The 21,342-nt window shown below is 44.8% G+C and overlaps 1 protein-coding gene across 1 annotated transcript in view; it reads left to right on the forward strand.

Moving 5' to 3' along the window:
- Positions 1–11,928, forward strand: part of ppm1h (protein phosphatase, Mg2+/Mn2+ dependent, 1H) — a 207,923-nt gene extending 195,995 nt beyond the window's left edge. Inside the window, exon 10 of the mRNA XM_068050351.1 lies at positions 10,515–11,928. Coding sequence (XP_067906452.1) covers positions 10,515–10,662 — 148 coding nt within the window. The 3' untranslated portion in view covers positions 10,663–11,928. The remainder of the gene's footprint in view (positions 1–10,514) is intronic.
- The last annotated feature ends 9,414 nt before the right edge of the window (positions 11,929–21,342 follow it).

Raw genomic sequence — 21,342 nt, forward strand, 5'->3', positions numbered from 1 at the left:
CATTGGCTCCCAGTCTGGCAAAGCCTTGATTTTAAAATTCTCAGCCTTGTTTTCAAATCACTCCATGGCCTCGCTCCCCCTATCTCTGTAACGTTCTCCAGCCCTACCAACAAGCCGTTGCGATTGCTGCACTCATCCATTTCTGTTCTCTTGTGCATCCCTAATTTTAATTGCTTCACCATTGGTGGCCATGCCTTCAGCTGCCTCGCCCCTAAACTCTGGAATTCCCTCCCTAAACATCTCCGTCTCCCTACCTCTTTTCCTTCTTTAAGATGCTCCTTAAAACCTCTTTGACCAAGCTTTTGGTCACCTCTTCTAATGTCACCTTGTGTGGCTTGGTGTCCAACTTTGTTTGGTAACAATTGCATGAAGCACCTTTGGATGTTTTAGATGTTAAAGGTACTATACAAATTATTGTTGTTTTGTTGCAAAAATAACCCCTTTCTCATTTGCATTAAATCAGTGAGCTGCAGAGCGGCAATTTCTGATAACTCTAGTGTCAGCCCAGAGGATATTGGACACACTTGCCATTGCTCAACATTTCATCATCTAGTATTAAAAGAAATCTTAGATGATATGCCTGAGATGGAAACTGAAATCAAGTTGCTCTTAAAATAATCACAATGCTTCCTCATCTTTCTATATCTGAAATACAAACCGGTCTCCCATGTGACTGTCAGACAGACTATGGGCTGAACTTTACCAGCCCCTCGATGCCGCGAGTCGCGATGCAGGGGCCGGTAATATTCTGGGGGGGGGAAGGGCCTGCCGCATATTACTGGCGGCAGGGGGACCTCCGTGTGGCTCCCCCCCCCCCCCCCCCCCCACCACCTGGCAGCAGGCCCTTCATCAGCATATGCAAAGTAACATTAATCATATGTAAATAAACTCACCTGCAGGCAGCGGCCATCCCATGCCGATATTACGGCCACCATTCGTGCTTTGCGCGCCTTCGGAACGCCGCACGGAGTTCTGAGGCGTGAACCTGGTGGGGAGGGGGGAGGAATAAAATTTTCAGGGCAGGAGGGGTGGGGGAGCGGGAAAAAAAAATGTTGTTAGTTGTGTGAATGGTGGGAAGGGGTTGGAGGCCAAATGTTAGAAGGTTGGGGGGGGAAGTTCAGGAAGGCAATAAAGTTTTTTTTTCTGACTTAAGTGTCACAAATGACCATTGGGGGGGTTGGGGAAGGGCCTCCATCACAAATCTTTTTATGTAATAAAATTTCACAATGCTATAACATTAAATATTAAAATTGCTTCTGAAGGGCTTAAAGCCCTTCAAAAATGGCGCCTGCGCGGTGGCGCCGGACGCCGTTGCTGGGGACGCAGCAGCTGCCCCCTTACGTTATCGGGGTGGCCACACCACCTCCTCTATTTAAATGAGCCCCCGTGCGTAATATTGTGGGGGCTCAGGGACGGCACATCCGTGCGGGATGCATGCCACCATTAGAGTGCACTGCCGCAAACTGCGACGCACTTGTAAAATTCAGCCCTATGTGTTAACTTGTAGTCAAGACTCTTAACAGAAAATGGTTTCATCTGTTTTTACCTTCTAGGAATATAACTTGGGGGAAACCTGCACTTGGGAGGTTTGGAGGAGATCATTGATTTTGATAGTGGATAGATAGAACTTTAGATTGTACCCACTTGCAAAGGAGAGTCACAGTTATACCATATACCAAAGCATGGACACAAGTAGTGTATCTTGTTGCCCTTCGAACTGCAGCAGCACATTTACATAGGATCACATAGGACAGAGAGTACACAAACACACCATTTAGTCCAATGGTTCCATGCCAGTGTTTATGCTCCACATGTGCCTCCTCCTGCTACTTTTCTAACCCTATCAGTATACCATTCTATTCTTTCTCCCTCATGTTTATTCAGCTTCCCCTTGAATGCACCTATGCTGTTCATTTCAGCTACTCCCTGTGGTAGCGAGTTCCAAATTCTAACCACTCTGCATAAAGATGTTTCTCATAAATTCCCTACTGGATTAATTAGTGACTATTTTACATTTATGACCTCGAGTTCTGGTCTCCCCCAGAAGTGGAAACTTCTTCTCCATGTCTATTCTATCAAACCCTTTTGTAATCTTAAAGACGTCTATCAGGTCACCCCTCAGCCTTCTCTTTTCTAGAGAAAAGAGCCCAACCAGTTCAGTCTTTTCTGATAGTTATAACCTCTCATTTCTGCTATCATCCGAGTAAATCTCTTTTGCACCTTTCTCCAATGCCTCTATATCATCTTTATAATATAATTTTTACAGCCAACAAAATCGGAACTCCGTGATGCCATTGATTTTCTAGCCAGCGGAAAAGCGTCTGGGAAGGACGGCATTACCCCTGAAATCATCAAGAGTGCCAAGCCTGCTATACTTTCAGCTCTGCACAAACTGCTTTGCCTGTGCTGGGATGAGGGAGCAGTACCACAGGACATGCGCGATGCCAATATCATCACCCTCTATAAGAACTAGGGTGACCGCGGTGACTGCAACAACTACCGTGGAATCTCCCTGCTCAGCATAGTGGGGAAAGTCTCCGCTCGTGTTGCTTTAAACAGGCTCTAGAAGCTGGCTGAGCGTGTCTATCCTGAGGCACAGTGTGGCTTTCGAGCAGAGAGATCCACCATTGACATGCTGTTCTCCCTTCGCCAGCTACAGGAGAAATGCCGTGAACAACAGATGCCTCTCTATGTTGCTTTCATTGATCTCACCAAAGCCTTTGACCTCGTCAGCAGAAGTGGTCACTTCAGACTACTAGAAAAGATTGGATGCCCACCAAAGCTACTAAGTATCATCACCTTATTCCATGACAATATGAAAGGCACAATTCAGCATAGCGGCGCCTCATCAGAGCCCTTTCCTATCCTGAGTGGCGTGAAACAGGGCTGTGCTCTTGCACCTACACTGTTTGGGATCTTCTTCTCCCTGCTGCTCTCACATGCATTTAAGTCCTCAGAAGAAGGAATTTTCCTCCACACAAGATCAGGTGGCAGGTTCTTCAACCTTGCCCGTCTAAAAGCGAAGACCAAAGTACGGAAAGTCCTCATAAGGGAACTCCTCTTTGCTGACGACGCTGCAATAACATCACACACTGTAGATTGTCTGCAGAGACTCATCGACAGGTTTGCGGCTGTCTGCAATGAATTTGGCCTAACCATCAGCCTCAAGAAAACGAACATCATGGGACAGGACGTCAGAAATGCCCAATCTATCAATATCGGCGACCACAGTCTGGAAGTGGTTCAAGAGTTCACCTACCTAGGCTCAACTATCACCAGTAACCTGTCTCTTGATGCAGAATTATAAACAAGAGCATGGGAAAGGCTTCCTCTGCTATGTCCAGACTGGCCAAGAGAGTGTGGGAAAATGGCGCACTGACACAGAACACAAAAGTCCAAGTGTATCGAGTCTGTGTCCTCAGTACCTTGCTCTACGGCAGCGAGGCCTGGACAACGTACGTCAGCCAAGAGCGACGTCTCAATTCATTCCATCTTCGCTGCCTCCGGAGAATCCTTGGCATCAGGTGGCAGGACCGTACTACCAACACAGAAGTCCTCGAGGCAGCCAACATCCCCAGCATATACACCCTACTAAGCCAGCGGCGCCTGAGATGGCTTGGCCATGTGAGCCGCATGGAAGATGGCAGGATCCCCAAGGACACATTGTACTGCGAGCTCGTCACTGGTACCAGACCCACCGGCTGTCCATGGCTCCGCTTTAAAGACGTCTGCAAACGCGACATGAAGTCCTGTGACATTGATCACAAGTCATGGGAGTCAGTTGCCAGCGATCGCCAGAGCTGGCGGGCAACCATAAAGGCGGGGCTAAAGCGTGGCGAGTCGGAGACTTAGTTGGCAGGAAAAAAGACAGAAGCGCAAGGAGAGAGCCAACTGTGTAACTGCCCCGACAACCAATTTTATCTGCAGCACCTGTGGAAGAGCCTGTCACTCCAGAATTGGCCTTTATAGCCACTCCAGGCGCTGCTGCACAAACCACTGACCACCTCCAGGCGCTTACCCATTGTCTCTCGAGACAAGGAGGCCAAAGAATATAATTTTTATAGTTTAGCATGTATTATCGAAATTTTAATCTATTTTAAGGCAACAGCCCCTGCACACTTCCCACCTCCAAGTGACGTACAATTGCTTGTGCAGCACGGAAAGGAAAAGGGGCAGAGACCAATGTTGCTTGATCTCCACCCTCTTTACTCTGGGATGTTTGGGGCTTTCCTCGAGAGAGCTAGGCAGCATACTGCGCCTACAAAAGGCTCACTGCAAGCATTGAAAGCATGTGGAAATGTATTGGAGGGGGCCTATTGGCACATCATGCCTCACTCTTCTCTGGGAATGTCCGCTGGGCAACAATTTGGAGGAGCCTCTAGAAGCCTTCAGCAGCGGCTGGCTTGCTGCCCAATTATGGGCTCAGGCCTCTGTTTGGGACTGTCTTTGCCAAGGACATGTTTGGCACTAGCTAATGACCAGAAGTGTTTCTAAATTTCATTCTTAAAAGGGTTGACTCTAATTTTTTAGACTATGCCCCCTAGTCCTAGACTCCCCAACCAGCAGAAATAGTTTATCCCTATCTACCCTATCTGTTTCCTTTAATGTCTTGATAACTTTGATCAAATCACCCCTTAACCTTCTAAATTCCAGGGAATGTAACCTAGTTGTATAATCTCTCCTTGTAATTTAACCCTTGGAGTATGTTTGCTGGAAAGGGTAGAGTTGTTCAGCCGCTGAATCCATAGAGTTTGCAGTCCTGCCATTTCAGAGCGTACACCACATCCATGGCAGTGACTGTCTTGCTTTTGGCATGCTCAGTGTAGGTGACCGCATCCCTGATCACATTCTCCAGGAAAACCTTCAGCTCCCCGCGAGTCTCCTCATAGATCAAACCTGAGATCCGCTTGACCCCACCACAGCGAGCCAGGCGGCAGATGCTGGTTTGGTGATGCCCTGGATATTATCATGAAGCACTTTGAGGTGTCGCTTTGCTCCGCCTTTGCCAAGTCCTTTGCCTCCTTTACCTCTGCCAGACATGATGATTCTTCACTCAGATCACTACACAATCAATTTAACCCTTGGAGTCCAGATGTCATTCTGGTAAATCTACACCTCACTCCCTTCTCTTTTCTGCACTTTTTAGTGTCTCTTCCCCTTTCTCTCCCTTTTCTGTCACTACGTTTTCCTGTGTTGGACTTGTGTTTAACTGGGTTTTTTTTTCATAAATTAATTGAAGTAATTCAGTACATGATTGAAAGCTGCCTGATGCGAGAGCAGTTTTAAATGGGGTGTGAAACATCTGAATCATTGACTAATTTCCGCCTTGCTTTTAATGGGTGTGCGTAAAGCTATATATTACCTGATGAAAAACGAAAGCAGTATTTTTAAAGTTACAGACACAACACTCAACACATGCTTAAAATGAGGTCACACTAGTGATTGGATTGCTCTTTCAAAGAGCTGGTGTAGGCACGATGGGTTGTGGGCTGCCTCCTGTGCTGTAAGGTCTTCTCATTCTGTGACTTGTAAATCTTCCAAAAGAACATAACACAAAATACATTTGAATTCTGTAATTATCATTAGTGGGCCCAATGTACCTATACTGGTAAAGGCTCTGTCCCTTTTGTTTAAAGTACCTCTTATGTCATAAAATGTCCTTGTGGTTTCATGGTGTATTGTAACAGATTGGTAGTATTGCCCAGCAGCTTCCTTTCCATTATGATGAGCAGAGAGCACACGGCTTAAAAGAAGTGTGTGGCAGGGCACAGATTTAAGAATGTGATGACACTGGGGAGACTGCAGTTTCTTTCAAGTCTCAAAGGCATTGTAGTTTCAGAAGGATGCAAAAGTGTCAATTCTATTACGTATGAAAGCAGCAGCGTATAAAGGATACTCTTGTATTTTGAAGGAAACCATTCACATAAGAACATACCTGTCATTTTTAATTTCATCCTATGGTTACCATTCACCTGTAGTTTTTAATTACAAACATGGTCACAATCTGTTCACCTGTGTGATTGCATTCTAGAGAGTAAAATTAACCTTAAGCAACATAATTATAATCTATTTGTACATGTCATAAAGTAGCCGATGGTCAGTGATAAATTACAGAAGTGTAAATTCTGGAGTTTAAAGTCAGTTAGTTTTCAGGCCAGGCTTTTACATACAATCGCTTTTTACCCTGTACAAATAATCTTAAGATTTGATCATCAGAGATTGCAGCAGTAATTGGGACCAGGAGGGGGGGGGGAATCCTAAAATGTAAAGCATTTGAAATAAGTAGAGGATAAAATTAAATATATGTGTTGTAAGTGCAACAAATAGTCAAATTCCCCCTCCCCACACTTTCGATGAACAGGCGAGAATATGACTTTATCCAGGGTAAGATTTTAACAGAGATCCCCTGACGACAGAACTAAAAAAGAATTGGCCTGGAGCTTCCACTAGGTTGTGCTTTTTTTTAAGCGCAATTTTCCCAAAATCAGGCAAACAAGTGCAAAAGATCGAGGAATGTCAAATGCAAATTACATCCAGCACAAATTGAGTTTGCACTGGTTTAAAAAGCATCGTGATGGAATCTGGCCCCGCCCATGGAATGTAACAACTCACAGTCTATTCCAACCTGATTCAGTGAGGATCTCGTTAGCCAGAATAGTCTGCAATCATTTTGAGAATTGCTGAAGAGATTTAAACCACAGGGGTAGGTAAGGGAAGAGGTTGCCAGAGAGGCCTACCTGATGAATCATGAACCAGGGAAGAAGTCAGCATCACAGTTCTGCCCCTAGCTGGGAACACCAGAGTGAAAAAGACATCTGGGGCGTATGAACAGTCAGGTTTCAGTAAAAGACTGCAAGGTGTAGGTCTGGAACCCAGAGCTGGAAACTAACATGGATGTGGACAGTTTCTGAAGTTAGAAAGTTGATGAGAAATAAACACTGGAAAGAAAGAAAGAATGGGACTAAAGGATGACGAGTCCCCTGCACATAATGGCCTGCATCCAAGCGTCTTAAAATAAACGATCATAGAGATAGCGGATGCATTGATTATAATCCTCCAAAATTTCCTAGATTCTGAAGCGGTCCCAGCGGTTTGAAAACTGCAAACATAACGCCCCTATTTAAGAAAGGAGGGAGACAGAAAGCAGGAAACTATAGGTCAGTTAGCCTAATATCTGTCAATGGGAAAATGCTAGAATCCATTATCAAGGAGGTAGTAGCAGGGCATTTAGAAAATCCTAATACAAGGTTTTATGAAAGGATAATTGTGGTTGACAAGTTTATTAGAGTTCTTTGAGGATGTAACGAGCAGGGTGGACAAAGGGGAACCAGTATACATAGTGTTTTCAGATTTCCTAAAGTCATTTGATAAGGTGCCACATAAAAGGTTACTGCACAAGATAAGCACTCATGGTGTTGGGGGTAATATATTATAGAGAATGGGCTAGCTAACAGAAAAGAGTTGAGATAAATGGATCATTTTCATCATGGCAAACTTTAAGTAATGGGGTGCCACAGGGATCAGTGCTGGGGCTCAACTATTTACTATGTTAGTGACATGGATGAAGGGAACGAGTCTGCTGTAGCCAAATTTGCTGACGATACAAAGATATGTGGGAAAGCAAGTTGTAAGGATGAGACAAGGGGCAAAATTTTTGATTTGCTTCTGGGGTGAGACTGGAGGTGGATGGGCTAGAAAATTGGCCTCTGAGAGCAGCATTGCTGGTTTGTTGGCATGTTCCCAGCTCGGGTCATTTTAAAAGTAGATGGTTGTGGGGGGGGTGGGGGAGGTGATGGCTACCCACCCACAAGCGTGGGTAGCCAATTAAGGCCCATTAAGGACACTGGGGAGACGGTGACTGTAATTTTCCAGTCGGCAGTTGGGCCTCCCGCGGTGGCCGGAACACGGTCAGGGGATGGAGGCAACCTCCTGGCAGCAATCCAGATGGGGAGGGGCCAGCACTCCATTCCGCTAGGGACTACCCCCACATGATTACCCCCTCCACAGTGATGGCCTGGCAGCTGTGGCCTTTTTCATTTGAAATTTTCTTTACCTTCTCTACAGAGGGCACCTCCATCGTGAGGCGCACTCTCTCTCTCTCTCTCTCTCTCTCTCTCTCTCTCTCTCTCTCATTTGCATTGACAGTGGGGCTGCCAAAGTGCCATGGCTGGAGAGCCTCCTATTGGCCCTCCAGCCTTGGGAGCCCGCCTGCCGTGCTTAATTGGATGTTGGGCCCACTCTCTGGCCAGTAATTGGCCATCTCTACAAAGATCGCATTGGGCGTCTGACGCTGGTGCGACGCGCAGTCCCAACCCAAAACAAAAATCCAGTCCAAAGAATCCGTAAAGGGACATGGATCGGTTAAGTGAGTGGGCAAAAATTTGGCAGGTGGCATATATGTGGGAAGATGTGAGGTTATCCACTTTGGTAAGTAGAATAGAAAAGCAAAATTGTACTTTAATGAAGAGAAACTACAGAATGCGGTGGTACAGAGGGATCTGGGTGTCCTTGAACAAAAAACGGAAAAGGTTAGCATGCAGTTACAGCGAGTAATTAGTAAGGCAAATGGAATGTTGGCCTTTTTTGCAAGGGAGATGAGGTATAAAGTAGGGGAAGTCTTGTTACAACTGTACAGGACACTGGTGAGACCATACCTAGAATACTGTGTACAGTTTTGGTCTCCTTACTTAAGGAGGGATATACTTGCATTGAAGGCCATTCGGAGAAGGTTCACCATGTTGATTCCTGGGTTAAAGCGGTGTCTTATGAGGAAAGGTTGAGCTGGTTGGGGTTATACTCATTACAGTTTAGAAGAATGAAAATATAAGATTCTAAGGGACCTTAAAAGGGTAAATGACCCTTCTTCGGGTCACTGACCCGAAATGTTGACTTTGCTTCTCTTTTCACAGATGCTGCCAGACCTGCTGAGTGGTTCCAGCGTTTCTTGTTTTTGTTTCAGATTTCCAACATCTGCAGTATTTTGCTTTTATTAAAAGGGTAAATGCTGAGAGGGGCGGCACAGTGGCGCAGTGGTTAGCACTGCTGTCTCACAGCTCCAGTGACCTGGGTTCAATTCTGGGTACTGCCTGTGTGGAGTTTGCAAGTTCTCCCTGTGAGCGCGTGGGTTTTCGCCGGGTGCTCCGGTTTCCTCCCACTGCCAAAGACTTGCAGGTGATAGGTAAATTGGCAATTGTAAATTGCCCCTAGTGTAGGTAGGTGGTAGGGAATATGGGATTAGTGTAGGGTTAGTATAAATGGGTGGTTGTTGGTCGGCACAGACTCGGTGGGCCGAAGGGCCTGTTTCAGTGCTGTATCTCTAAATAAATAAATAAAGGATATTTCCCCTCGTGGGGGAATCTAGAACTAGGGGGCATAGTCTCAGAATAAGTTGTCTCCCATTTAAGACAGAGTTCTCAGAGGGTCATTAATCTTTGGAATTCTCTACCTCAGAGAGGTGTGGAGGCTGAGTCATTGAAAATATACAAGGCTAAGATGGACTTATTTTTGAACTGTAGGAGAGTCGAGGGTTATGGGAAACAGATGGGAAAGCGGAGTTGAAGTCAAGATCAGATCAGCCATGATCTTTATTGAATCGCGGAACAGACTCAAGGGGCCGTATGGCCTACCGCTGCACCTATTTTTATTATGTTCTTAGAAGCAAAATACTGCGGATGCTGGAAATTTGAAATAAAATGTTCTTATTGTGTTTCAGTTGGCCTTTGGAAAGATTGGAGAGACACACAAGGGCACATACAAAAGACACAATATTCAGTTCCAATCACAAGGGAATCCTATTGCTATATCCCTGATCACACAATTAGATATTGGGCAGTACAGGTACAGTCCTCAACAGATAACACTCTGACCACTTGCAGGAGGTGAGCATCACTGTACGCAAGAGAATATCTTGGGCAGACCTGAAAATTGTAACACTTGTCAATTAAGATAGAGGGGGTAATTATGATGTTCTGTGACAATGTAAAATGGGTGATAGCAAATTGGCATACCTCTGACTTTTATTTCCATTGACGTCAAGGGGACAGATGTAAAATGGGATACTGGCTCACTACCACCCATCTTATGCTATCATTCAAAGTCAAAATCTACCCCAGTGGATGACTGAAATCTAAGAAAATTGGACAGACATATATGAGGGTCCCTACAGATACACAGCTTTTCATTATATAGATTTACTAGGTAAATATCCTCAAAAGGCAGTGGAAGCAGTCTTTGAATATGTTTAAGGCAGAGGTGGATAGATTCTTGATGAGCAAGGGGATGAAAGGTTATTGGGGGTAGGTGGTAATGTGGAGAAATCCGTTCAGCCAAGGAACTTATTAAATGGCAGAGTAGCCTCGAGGAGTCGAGTGGCCTTCTCCTGCTCCTAATTCGTGTGTTCTGAAACAACTGTTACTGAAACGATTGTTGCTTATGGTTTTAGCAATTTATCAAAGCTCATACTGTTAATTTATTCCTATAGATCTATACTTCACAATTACATTACTTCTTCACAGGTACACACTGGCAGCCCAGGACCTAGTGATGAGGGCCAGAGGGGTTTTGAAGGACCGAGGATGGAGGATATCAAATGACAGGCTTGGCTCAGGCGATGACATCTCCATGTACATCATTCCTCTCCTCCATGGAAATAAGTTGACATGATAATGACTGCATCATGCCAGGTTGGCTTATTTGTTGCTGGCCCCCATAACAATACTGAAGGGAGGAAGATTTCCTTTGTTTTGTTACTTGTAGCAAAGATCATCAGTGCTGTTCCACTACAAATAGAAAACACAAGGAAATCTTCCCCCTGTGGTGACCAGACAATGAGAGGCAGAAGTCCTAGAACTGATTCAAGCAAGTCTCAAGAAGGGAGTTTAATAAACTGCATACTGGTAGATTTTGCTTTCCGTTCAAGTTTCACAATCTTTAAATTCTACTTCTGTTGTTATAGTTGGATGTATTTTTTTCCTGCAATCAAATAAAGATATCCTGTATAAATAAAAACGGATGTATATTTATCAAAAACTTGAGTCTTTAAATAATAAGTCTTTGCGTTATAACTTAAAAGTATGAAAATTTTGATGTATATTTTCCCAGTGCTGTAATACTAGTGGGGGAGGGAGAAATTCTTTGTGCTGTGTTTTAGAGTTCTTCATATAATCAATATGGCAGTCTTCTAGCAGAATTATGCTGTAATGTATTAAATATTGTTTCAATTTTTATGGCATTGTTTAAATGTGAAGTCTGTTGGTCACGACAGGTCATTCAAAAATGGTGCAAGGCACCAACTGTTGTATATACTGGTAACTGCAGGGCAAGATAAACGAATCTGCTGGTTATTTTTGTAAAATGATTTTCTTTGGCTATTGAGTAGACACTGGCCAGGAGTACTTACAGGCTTTCATTAGTCTGTCTCTTCGTCATATTCAACATATATGCCACTCAACTTGAAGAATGATTTTGCTCCACTGTGCTGTCCTTTAGTTCTACCACTGGTACCATATGCTTGGCAAGTGTCAAAATACTGCCAATATCTCACATCACCCATGCCAATCTCACATAGAAGCAGCATTTATAGACAGAAGTATTCTACAAGAGTGATATTCATCTCATTGAAGTATTTGAAGTTTGATCTGTGCTACACTGAAATATTTCTTTCATAGATGCCAAGAGAAAACTGTTATGATTTTTAAAAATGTTTAATTCATTTCTGTAAGACTGAAATGTGAAACATATTTTCATTCCAAAGCAATGTTACATTCAGGCATGTTTGAAGTTTTATTTCAGTGTTTGGTGTCTTATAAGAAGGCTGGATTGAAGATGTGAATAACTGATGTAGTGCTGTATTTGATTGTTCATAAAGGTGGTTTGTAAAGGGAAGGTAATGTTGCACTGTACAGTAATTAAATTTGCTTCATGTTTAAACACTTTTTATCAGTTATCTCTCTAATCACATCACACTGTTGGCAATGGGAATTTCTAATGGAAATCTTTCTGAATGTTTCTACTTTGTAAATCACTTCTTTATTTCCATACTGCATTTCCTACATCAAATTGGATGAGCAACATGACAAATTTTGAAATGATCAGCAATAAACCGGTCAACATATGCATTAGACAAACCAAATTTATTTTTACTAAAAGTATTTACTTTTAATTTTACTTGATGGTAGTAAACAATCCCATACCAAATGCAAAGCAGTTCCCCTAACAATGTGGCTCGTCAGCTTAATCCCTTACTTTGCCTATGCACAAAGGTAAAATGACAATCTTCTAAAATTTGTTGTCATGCAGTTCTACATTATTCTGTATATTTAACCACAATGATTGTCATGCTAATCTCTGACCAAATGCCATTTTATACTCTCAAGGCTAGGCTTCACCCTAAACCTCTTGAAGAGCATAGACAAAAATCAAAACTGTGTTAACAGAACTAATGCCACTTCCTGGTTGCAAGGGGACTAAGTTAGCTATGCTCTGAACATAATCCAATTAATATAAGAACATAAATAATAGCAGGCGTAGACCATACGGCCCATTAAGCCAGCTCCTGGTTGATCTTCGGCTTCAACTTTCCATGCATGCTCCTCATATCCCCGATTCCCTAAGAAACCAAAAATCTGTCCATCGCAGCCTTAAATATATTCAAAGATGGTGCATCCACAACCCTATGGGGTAGAGATAGGTATTGACCCCTATCAAGCCCCTTCAGAATCTTGCATGTTTCAATGAGATCATCAGAAATCAAAATGTGCAAGTGTTTCATGCATCCAATACTCAGTAATGTCCATCTCTTTCACCTATCATCCCTCTAAACTCTAGAGAGTATAGACCCAATTTACTCAGTCTCTCATCATAGGTCAACCCTCTCATTCCAGGGACCAATCTACTGAACCTTTGCTGTACTGCCTCCAAGGCAAGTATATCCTTCCTGAAATATGGAGCAAAACCGCACACAGTGCGCTGAACTTAAGGGCGCTGTTTGCATCCATCACGTGGAAGGCCACCCCACCGCAATTACACACGGGTGCCCATTTTGCATAGGGGAAGCACGCGTTTCCACTCCCACCACCAATCTGGAGGTAAGTCGATGATTACGGCCTCCGATAACTCCAGAGCGGGTGCTGGCGCCATATTTAAAGGGCTGCCAGCCCTGCATTCACTCCTGGCTTGGATGAATTTTCAGTTTTATGCTGTCTACAACTCTGACTGGTTTCTGTAACAACACCCCCCTCCCCCATCCCCAAAGAGAGTTGAAGACGATGGCTGAGGCAAGACACAGAGTGGTCCCATGGTGCGGTGATGCCTCCCTGCAGATTCTCCTCCAGGCTGCAAGGGAAAGACGAGAGGTTCTCTTCCTCCGCGATGGCAAGAAGAGGTCCTCCTGCCTGACCAAGCAAGCCTGATGGAGATCACAGAGGAGGTTCGAAGCTGTGGGGTCACCCAGCACAACTGAGTCCAGTGCAGGAAGAAGTCATTGACCTCCTGCATTCTGTCAAAGTTAGTACTCTACACCAATCACCTTTCTAAGCATTGTATGTTATCAAGCGGCAGGTTGCACAACATTGGGAGGGCAGCAGCACTGCGTCGTTGGCTGAGTGGTTAGGGTTTTATCTCTTCCTGACAGATGCATGGCTGCTTCTCAGCCACAGACCACCTTCCTTCATAGCTCACCCCTCTTAACTCCTCAGACAGTGAGTGTCAGCATGAGATTCATCAGATCCCCCAGTAGGGAATGTGGAGCTGACATGAAAAGAACTGTCATGTTGATCTCTCCGCCATTTTCTACTATCTCCGTTCTACCTCTTGTAGGACAAGAGAACCCATACTAGGAGGGAGACGGCCCAGATTGGAGGAGGACTTCGAGGTCTATGTCCCCTTACCTCTGCCAACGAAGAGAATTTGAAGCAGACGGGCATGCAGGGCAGCTGCACAATATTGGACAGGGAGACTGGAGTCCCTGTGCAAGAGAGTGAGGAATGTCTTCCGTCGGCATGCGCATTAATGTTAGAGAGCCACCTGACACATGGTTTGCATCAGGAGATCTACACAGCCTAACCCACATGTGTCTGTGTTCCCTCATGCAGGTGGCCATGTGCGGGGGTCCACAAACACAGGGGAACACTCATTCACCTCTGAGAAGGAGGACTACTCAGAGGATGCACTGTTCCATGACGCTTTTGCACCTTCCACCAATGCAAATGTTTTCAGTTCGGTGGGTATCCGCTCAGCTGCTGGCCCTCTCCCTCCTCTGCATCCTCCTCATCAGTGGATGAGTGTCACTCAGGCATCTCGTCATCACGTAGGGCCTCCCATCTCTGCAGTCCTAGATTGTGCAAAGCACAGCAGACCACCACGATGCGCGAGACCCTCACTGGGGAATACTGCAGGGCTCCAGTAGATCGATCAAGGCAGCAGAATCTCATCTTCAGTAGCCCAATGGCCTGCTCGTTAGTCGCTCGGGTGGAGCCTTGCCAATTGTTGTACCTCTCCTTTGCTGCATTGCGAGGGTTCCTCACAGGTGTAAAAAGCCAAGTCTTCAATGGCTACTGTTATGACCGACCACTCAAGACAAAGCCCCCCAATCAAAATATATGATTTTGATTGCAGTGGGAGAAACACATTGTCAATTCAATCCTGTCCCTCCACAGATTGCTTAACATATCACTTTAATCTTTCCAAATTAAAGAAAACCACAGCCAAATTGAACCATCTATTAACTCCCGAATGAGGCGAACCAAACCAGATATCTTTAGATCAACAAATTAACTGTTTATTTGAGAAAACTAAATTCTTAAACACTACTAAGATATAAACAACATTTTTTTTTTAAGTAACAAAGTCCATGCAGATTTACACTCCTGCCGACGTGGAATCTTCCAATGTGGAACAGTCCAAGGTTGCTTGAAGTCCCCACAGCCGTCCGATGGGGAAAAAAGTTCTTCAACAGTAGGATAGTCAGTAGTCTAGTTCAGCAGTTGAAGTAATGCTCGTCTTCTTTTCCAGCAATGAACACAGCAATTACAGTTCAATAGTTAAAGTAATTGGTTATTTTCTTCTAAGAAATTAATCTGGCTTGAAGCTTCTTTAAAATTTTGAGAGAGTACAATAAACAGGGTTTAAATAAACAGAACGAGAGCTCTCCTATTTACTTCAGTACATGCTGGCAGACAGTCTGTGTGTCTGTGCCCATTAAAAGACAGTTTTTAAGCTAGTTTCAAAAAGTTAATCACAACATTGTATATTTAACCTCATCTCTGAATGGCTGTTGCCAGGTAACCAAAATGCATTTTAGCTCACAGTCCCTGGAGCTTGTTGCCTTAAAGCAGTACTGATCCTTTGCTGACTTAAAGACACACCGCATACTTCCTGGAAAAAAACAGTATCATGACAATACCCCTTGGCCCCAAGAATCAATCCCTGCAGGTGAGCTGGGGCCTGAAAAGCTGTGGCACCTGGGACTGTCGAAGTATGTAAGCGTCATGGCTGCTTCCTGGGAAGCAGGCACAAACCTGCAGGAAATGCTTTCAGTATGTTTTTTTAGAGATACAGCACTGAAACAGGCCCTTCGGCCCACCGAGTCTGTGCCGACCATCAACCACCCATTTATACTAATCCTACACTAATCCCATATTCCTACCACATCCCCACCTGTCCCTATATTTCCCTACCACCTACCTATACTAGGGGCAATTTATAATGGCCAATTTACCTACCAACCTGCAAGTCTTTTGGCTTGTGGGAGGAAACCGGAGCACCCGGAGGAAACCCACGCAGACACAGGGAGAACTTGCAAACTCCACACAGGCAGTACCCAGAATTGAACCCGGGTCACTGGAGCTGTGAGGCTGCGGTGCTAACCACTGCGCCACTGTGCCGCCCTAAAGTTGCAGACCAGTTGAACGTTGATTGAATGGAAGCCCTACCTGTTGATGAAAGCAGCTGGCTGGTGAGAGAGGCTTGATGACCACATGCATACAATCTATCACAACTTGCACCCGGTGAAATCCAGCGATGGTCCCGAATCCAATGGCCCTCTCTGCCTGACTTCCAGGGTTGGTCCCGTACTGCACATGGTTGGCTGCCATCTTGAATAGGGCATTGGTAATCTCCTTGATACATCAGTGGGCTGCTGCCTGTGAGACCTCACACATGTCCCCAGTGGATCCCTGGAAAGATCAGATGCATAGAGGTTTAGGCCCACTGGCATGGGATGACCCCTAAATCCCATAGGTCGCAGGTCGTCCTGCATTATGGTGCATAAATTGGTGACGGCCTCTCTGGAGAACCATAGTCTTCATAAGCCTGCAGATCACTGTGAAAGCAGAGGCAATCCTGCCTTAGCATCTGAGCTTTAGGCAATTCTCTCAGTGGAGTCGCTGATGGACCTTAGAGTCCAACCCAATCTGTTCCAGTAGTTTGATCTAACAACCAATTAACACTTTGTTAACCCAATGCAGTTCCCCCCACACCCACACCCACACTGAACACTTGCAGAGCCCCCGAGAGCCCCGAATCCCCCTTGCAGAGACCCCGAACCCCTTTGCAAGGCCCCCGAGACTCCAAAACCCCCTGAAGAGCACCCCAAATCCCAACCACTCCCCCTTGCAGAGCCCCTGAGACCCCAAACACCCTTGCAGAGCCCACGGCCATACAGTTCAACAATGGCCTCCAAACACCCTCTCTTCCCCTATCCAACAATGCCCAGGACTGCTTCACTGTTGCAGCAATATGGCCTGTCACCTCACTGCCACCAGGTTTTAACAAATGTGAATCCGTAGGCACTTGAGTGCTGCCTGTTGTCCACACAATCAAGATCTTATCATAAGATTGCAATTAATTATATTAAAATGAATTAAAAAGAGCTGCTCAGCAATTTAAAATAGCTCCCCATCGCATCAGGGCATCAACGCTGCCATAGTGCTTTCCTACCGCTGACAAAATCCGGAACCAATGTCAGGATGCTAGATTTCTGGGTGGATGCTTCTGACATGATTCTCCGTCCCCCACGTCATCATTCCCGCTTCAAATGGCCACACAAAATTCTGCCCAGTATTCCAGATGTGGTCTCACATCTCAGTCTTCACTATTGAGGATACAAGTAACATCCCAGTATTAGCTGTAAGTCAGGAAATGGAAGGGAGGGAGGAACTCAAGAAAATTACAATCACCAAGGAAGTGGTACTAAACAAATTGTTGGAGCTGCAGGCTGACAAGTCCCTAGGTCCTGATGGACCTCATCCTAGGGTCTTAAAAGAAGTGGCTAGTGAGATAGTTGATGCATTAGTTTTAATTTTCCAAAATCCCCTAGATTCGGGGCAGGTTCCGTTAGAATGGAAAATAGCGAATGTAACTCCTTTATTCAAAAAGGGAGGGAGACAGAAAGCAGGAAACTACAGGCCAGTTAGCTTTACATCTGTCTTAGGGAAAATGTTAGAAGCTATTATTAAAGACGTTATAGTAGACCATTTAGAAGAATTCAAGGTAATCAGGCACAGTCAACATGGTTTTGTGAAACAGAAATCATGTTTAACCAATTTATCGGAGTTCTTTGAGGGAGTTACATGTGCTGTGGATAAAGGGGAACCGGTGGATGTATTGTACTTAGATTTTCAGAAGGCATTTGAGAAGGTGCCACATTAAAGGTTATTGCAGAAAATAAAGGCTCATGGTGGACAGGGTAACACATTACCATGGATAGACGATTGGCTAGCTAACAGGAAACAGAGAGTAGGCATAAATGGGTCATTTTCTGGTTGACAAGATGTAATGAGTGGTGTGCCACAGCGATCTGTACTGGGGTCTGAACTTTTTACAATTTATATAAATGACTTGGAGAAGGGACTGAAGGTATGGTTGCTACATCTGCTGATGACACAAAGATAGGTAGGAAAGTAACTTGTGAAGAGGACATAGTGGGGCTACAAAGGGATATAGATAGGTTAAGTGAGTGGGCAAAGACCTGGCAAATGGAATATAATGTGGGAAAGTGGGAAATTGTCCACTTTGACAGGAAGAATAAAAAAGAAGTATATTATCTAAATGGTGAGAGGTTGCAGAGCTCTGAGGTGCAGAGGGATCTGGGTGCATGAATCGCAAAAGATTAGTATGCAGGTACAGCACATAATTAGGAAAGCTAATAGAATGTTATTGTTTATCGTGAGGGGAATTGAATACAAAAGTAGGGAGGTTATGCTTCAGCTATACAGGGCATTGGTGAGACCACATCTAGAGTACTGTGTACAGTACTGGTGTCCTTATTTAAGGAAGGATGCAAATGCATTGGAAGCAGTTCAGAGAAGATTTACTCGACTAATACCTGGAATGGGTGGCCTGTCTTATGAGGAAAGATTGGACAGGTTAGGTTTGTATCCGCTGGAATTTGGAAGAGTAAGAGCCAACTTGATTGAAACATATAAGATCCTGAGGGGACTTGACAGGGTGGATGTGGAAAGGATTTTTCCCTTTGTGTGTGAATTTTTTTTAAATTCATTCATGGGATGTGGGCGACGCTGGCCAGACCAGCATTTATTGCCCATCCCTAATTGCCCTTGAGAAGGTGGTGGTGAGCTGCCTTCTTGAACCGCTGCGGTCCATTTGGGGTAGGTATACCCACAGTGCTGTTAGGAAGGGAGTTCCAGGATTTTGACCCAGCGACAGTGATGGAACGGCGATATAGTTCCAAGTCAGGATGGTGTGTGACTTGGAGGGGAATGTGCAGGTGGTGGTGTTCCCATTTATTTGCTGCCCTTGTCCTTCTAGTTGGTAGAGGTCGCGGGTCTGCAAGGTGCTGTCTAAGGAGCCTTGGTGAGTTCCTGCAGTGCATCTAGTAGATGGTACACACTGCTGCCACTGTGTGTCGGTGGTGGAGGGAGTGAATGTTTGTAGATGGGGTGCCAATCAAGTGGGCTGCTTTGTCCTGGATGGTGTCGAGCTTCTTGAGTGTTGTTGGAGCTGCATCCATCCAGGCAAGTGGAGAGTATTCCATCATACTCCTGACGTGCCTGTAGATGGTGGACAGGCTTTGGGGAGTCAGGAAGTGAGTTACTTGCCTCAGGATTCCTAGCCTCTGACCTGATCTTGTAGCCATGGTATTTATATGGCTACTCCAGTTCAGTTTCTGGTCAATGGTAGCCCCGAGGATGTTGATAGTGGGGGATTCAGCGATGGTAATGCTGTTGAATGTCAAGGGGAGATGGTTAGATTCTCTCTTGTTGAAGATGGTCATTGCCTGGCACTTGTGTGGCGCAAATGTTACTTGCCACTTATCAGCCCAAGCCTGGATATTGTCCAGGTCTTGCTGCATTTCTACAAGGACTGCTTCAGTATCTGAGGAGTCAGGAATGGTGCTGAACATTGTGTAATCATCAGTGAACATCCCCACTTCTGACCTTATGATTGAAGGAAGGTCATTGATGAAGCAGCTGAAGATGGTTGGGCCCAGGACACTACCCTGAGGAATTCCTGCAGTGATGTCCTGGAGCTCAGATGATTGACCTCCAACAACCACAACCATCTTCCTTTGCGCTAGGTATGACTCCAGCCAGCGGAAGGTTTTCCCCCTGATTCCCATTGACTTCAGTTTTGCTAGGGTTCCTTGATACCATACTCGGTCAAATGCTGCCTTGATGTCACGGGCAGTCACTCTCACCTCACCTCTTGAGTTCAGCTCTTTTGTCCATGTTTGAACCAAGGCTGTAATGAGGTCAGGAGCTGAGTGGCCCTGGCGGAACCTAAGCTGAGCGTCACTGAGCAGGTTATTGCTAAGCAAGTGCCGCTTGATGGCACTGTTGATGACACCTTCCATCACTTTACTGATGAATCTAGAACTAGGGGGTCACTGTTTAAAAATCAGGGATCGCCCATTTAAGACAGAGAGGAGGAGAAATTTTTTCTCTCAGAGGGTCATGAGTCTTTGGAAATCTCTTCCTCAAAAGGCAGTGGAAGCAGAGTCTTTGAATATTTTTAAGGTAGAGGTAGATGGATTCTTGATAAGCAAGGGGGTGAAAGGTTATCAGGAGTAGGTGGAAATGTGGAGTAGTCAGTTCAGACATGAACTGTTTGAATGGCGGAGCAGGCTCGAGGGGCCGAGTAGCCTACTCCTGCTCCTAATTCGTATGTTTGTATGTCTCACCAAAACCCTGCACAATTGTAGAAAGACTTCTTGATTCTTATACTCCAATCCCCTTACAATAAAGGCCAGCATGCCATTTGGCTTCCTAATTGCTTGCTGTACCTGCATGCTAACTTTCTGTGTCCCTTGTACGAGTATATATTCATCCAGCCATTCTTCAGGAAGCCATCCATAGCATTTTGTAGTGGTTAATATAGGGTTGTTATTGAATGTATACTGAGTATATCTCTGACCTTGCACACTACATTATTCATCCCTGACAGGTTACTTCCCTTGACATGTCATTTCTATGGTCCCAACTGCATATGAATGACATCTTCCACAAAAAAATCTTCTTGTCTGCATCTGTCCTTATCCATCTAACCATTAATCCCAATCCCAGCTGGAAGGAACAATCCCTCTGTGTGCTAAGTGTAAAAAAATCCTAAACATGTTCTCCAAAGTCAGGCTTATGATTACATTACCTGTAATGCACAAAGGCAATCCTCTCCCCACCCCAAATATTTATCTATCCCCCTTTTTAAAAGAACTCACGAACATACTGTTAATTGCTTTGGGAATCTGTTCCTTATATCTACAACTCCATGAGAAAATAGTTCGTTATAATCTCCCATCTAACATTTAGAAAGACAAGGGCTGCAGGTGCATGAGAACACCATCACTGCCAAGTTCGCCTCCAAGTTGCACACCATCCTGAATTGGAAATGTATTGTCGTTCCTTCACTGTTACTGGGTCAAATCCCTGGATTCCCTACCCAACATGCATTTGTGGGAGTGCCTTTACCATCTGGCTGCAGCAGTTTAAGCAGCTGACTCATTACCACTTTCTCAAGGGCAACTGTAGATGGGCAATAAATGCTGGCCTTGCTAATGAGGTCCATATCCCATGAATGACCTTTTTTTTTAAAATCACCTGTGTTTCATAGTGTCTTAAGGCTGTCCAAGAAATCAAAGGGGTTGATGAGATAAAATACTAATCTCTGTGTAAGTGAGGCCCTGACAACTTGGTTTTTATGACCTAGGCTAACTGATCACAGACTGTTGGTCCACATACTTTTACCATTTGACTCTATGGCTGAATGGCCTGCTTCTATGCCATACATGACTCTATGACCTGTTGTGTTGATGGGGTCTAGAGCCATGCAACAAAATGTACCTGAAGTGTTAAAATGGCTGATATTTTGGGGCTGATTTTCCCTTGCTTT

Source organism: Heterodontus francisci, chromosome 18 (genome assembly GCF_036365525.1).
Source record: "Heterodontus francisci isolate sHetFra1 chromosome 18, sHetFra1.hap1, whole genome shotgun sequence".
Classification (NCBI taxonomy): Eukaryota; Metazoa; Chordata; class Chondrichthyes; order Heterodontiformes; family Heterodontidae; genus Heterodontus; species Heterodontus francisci.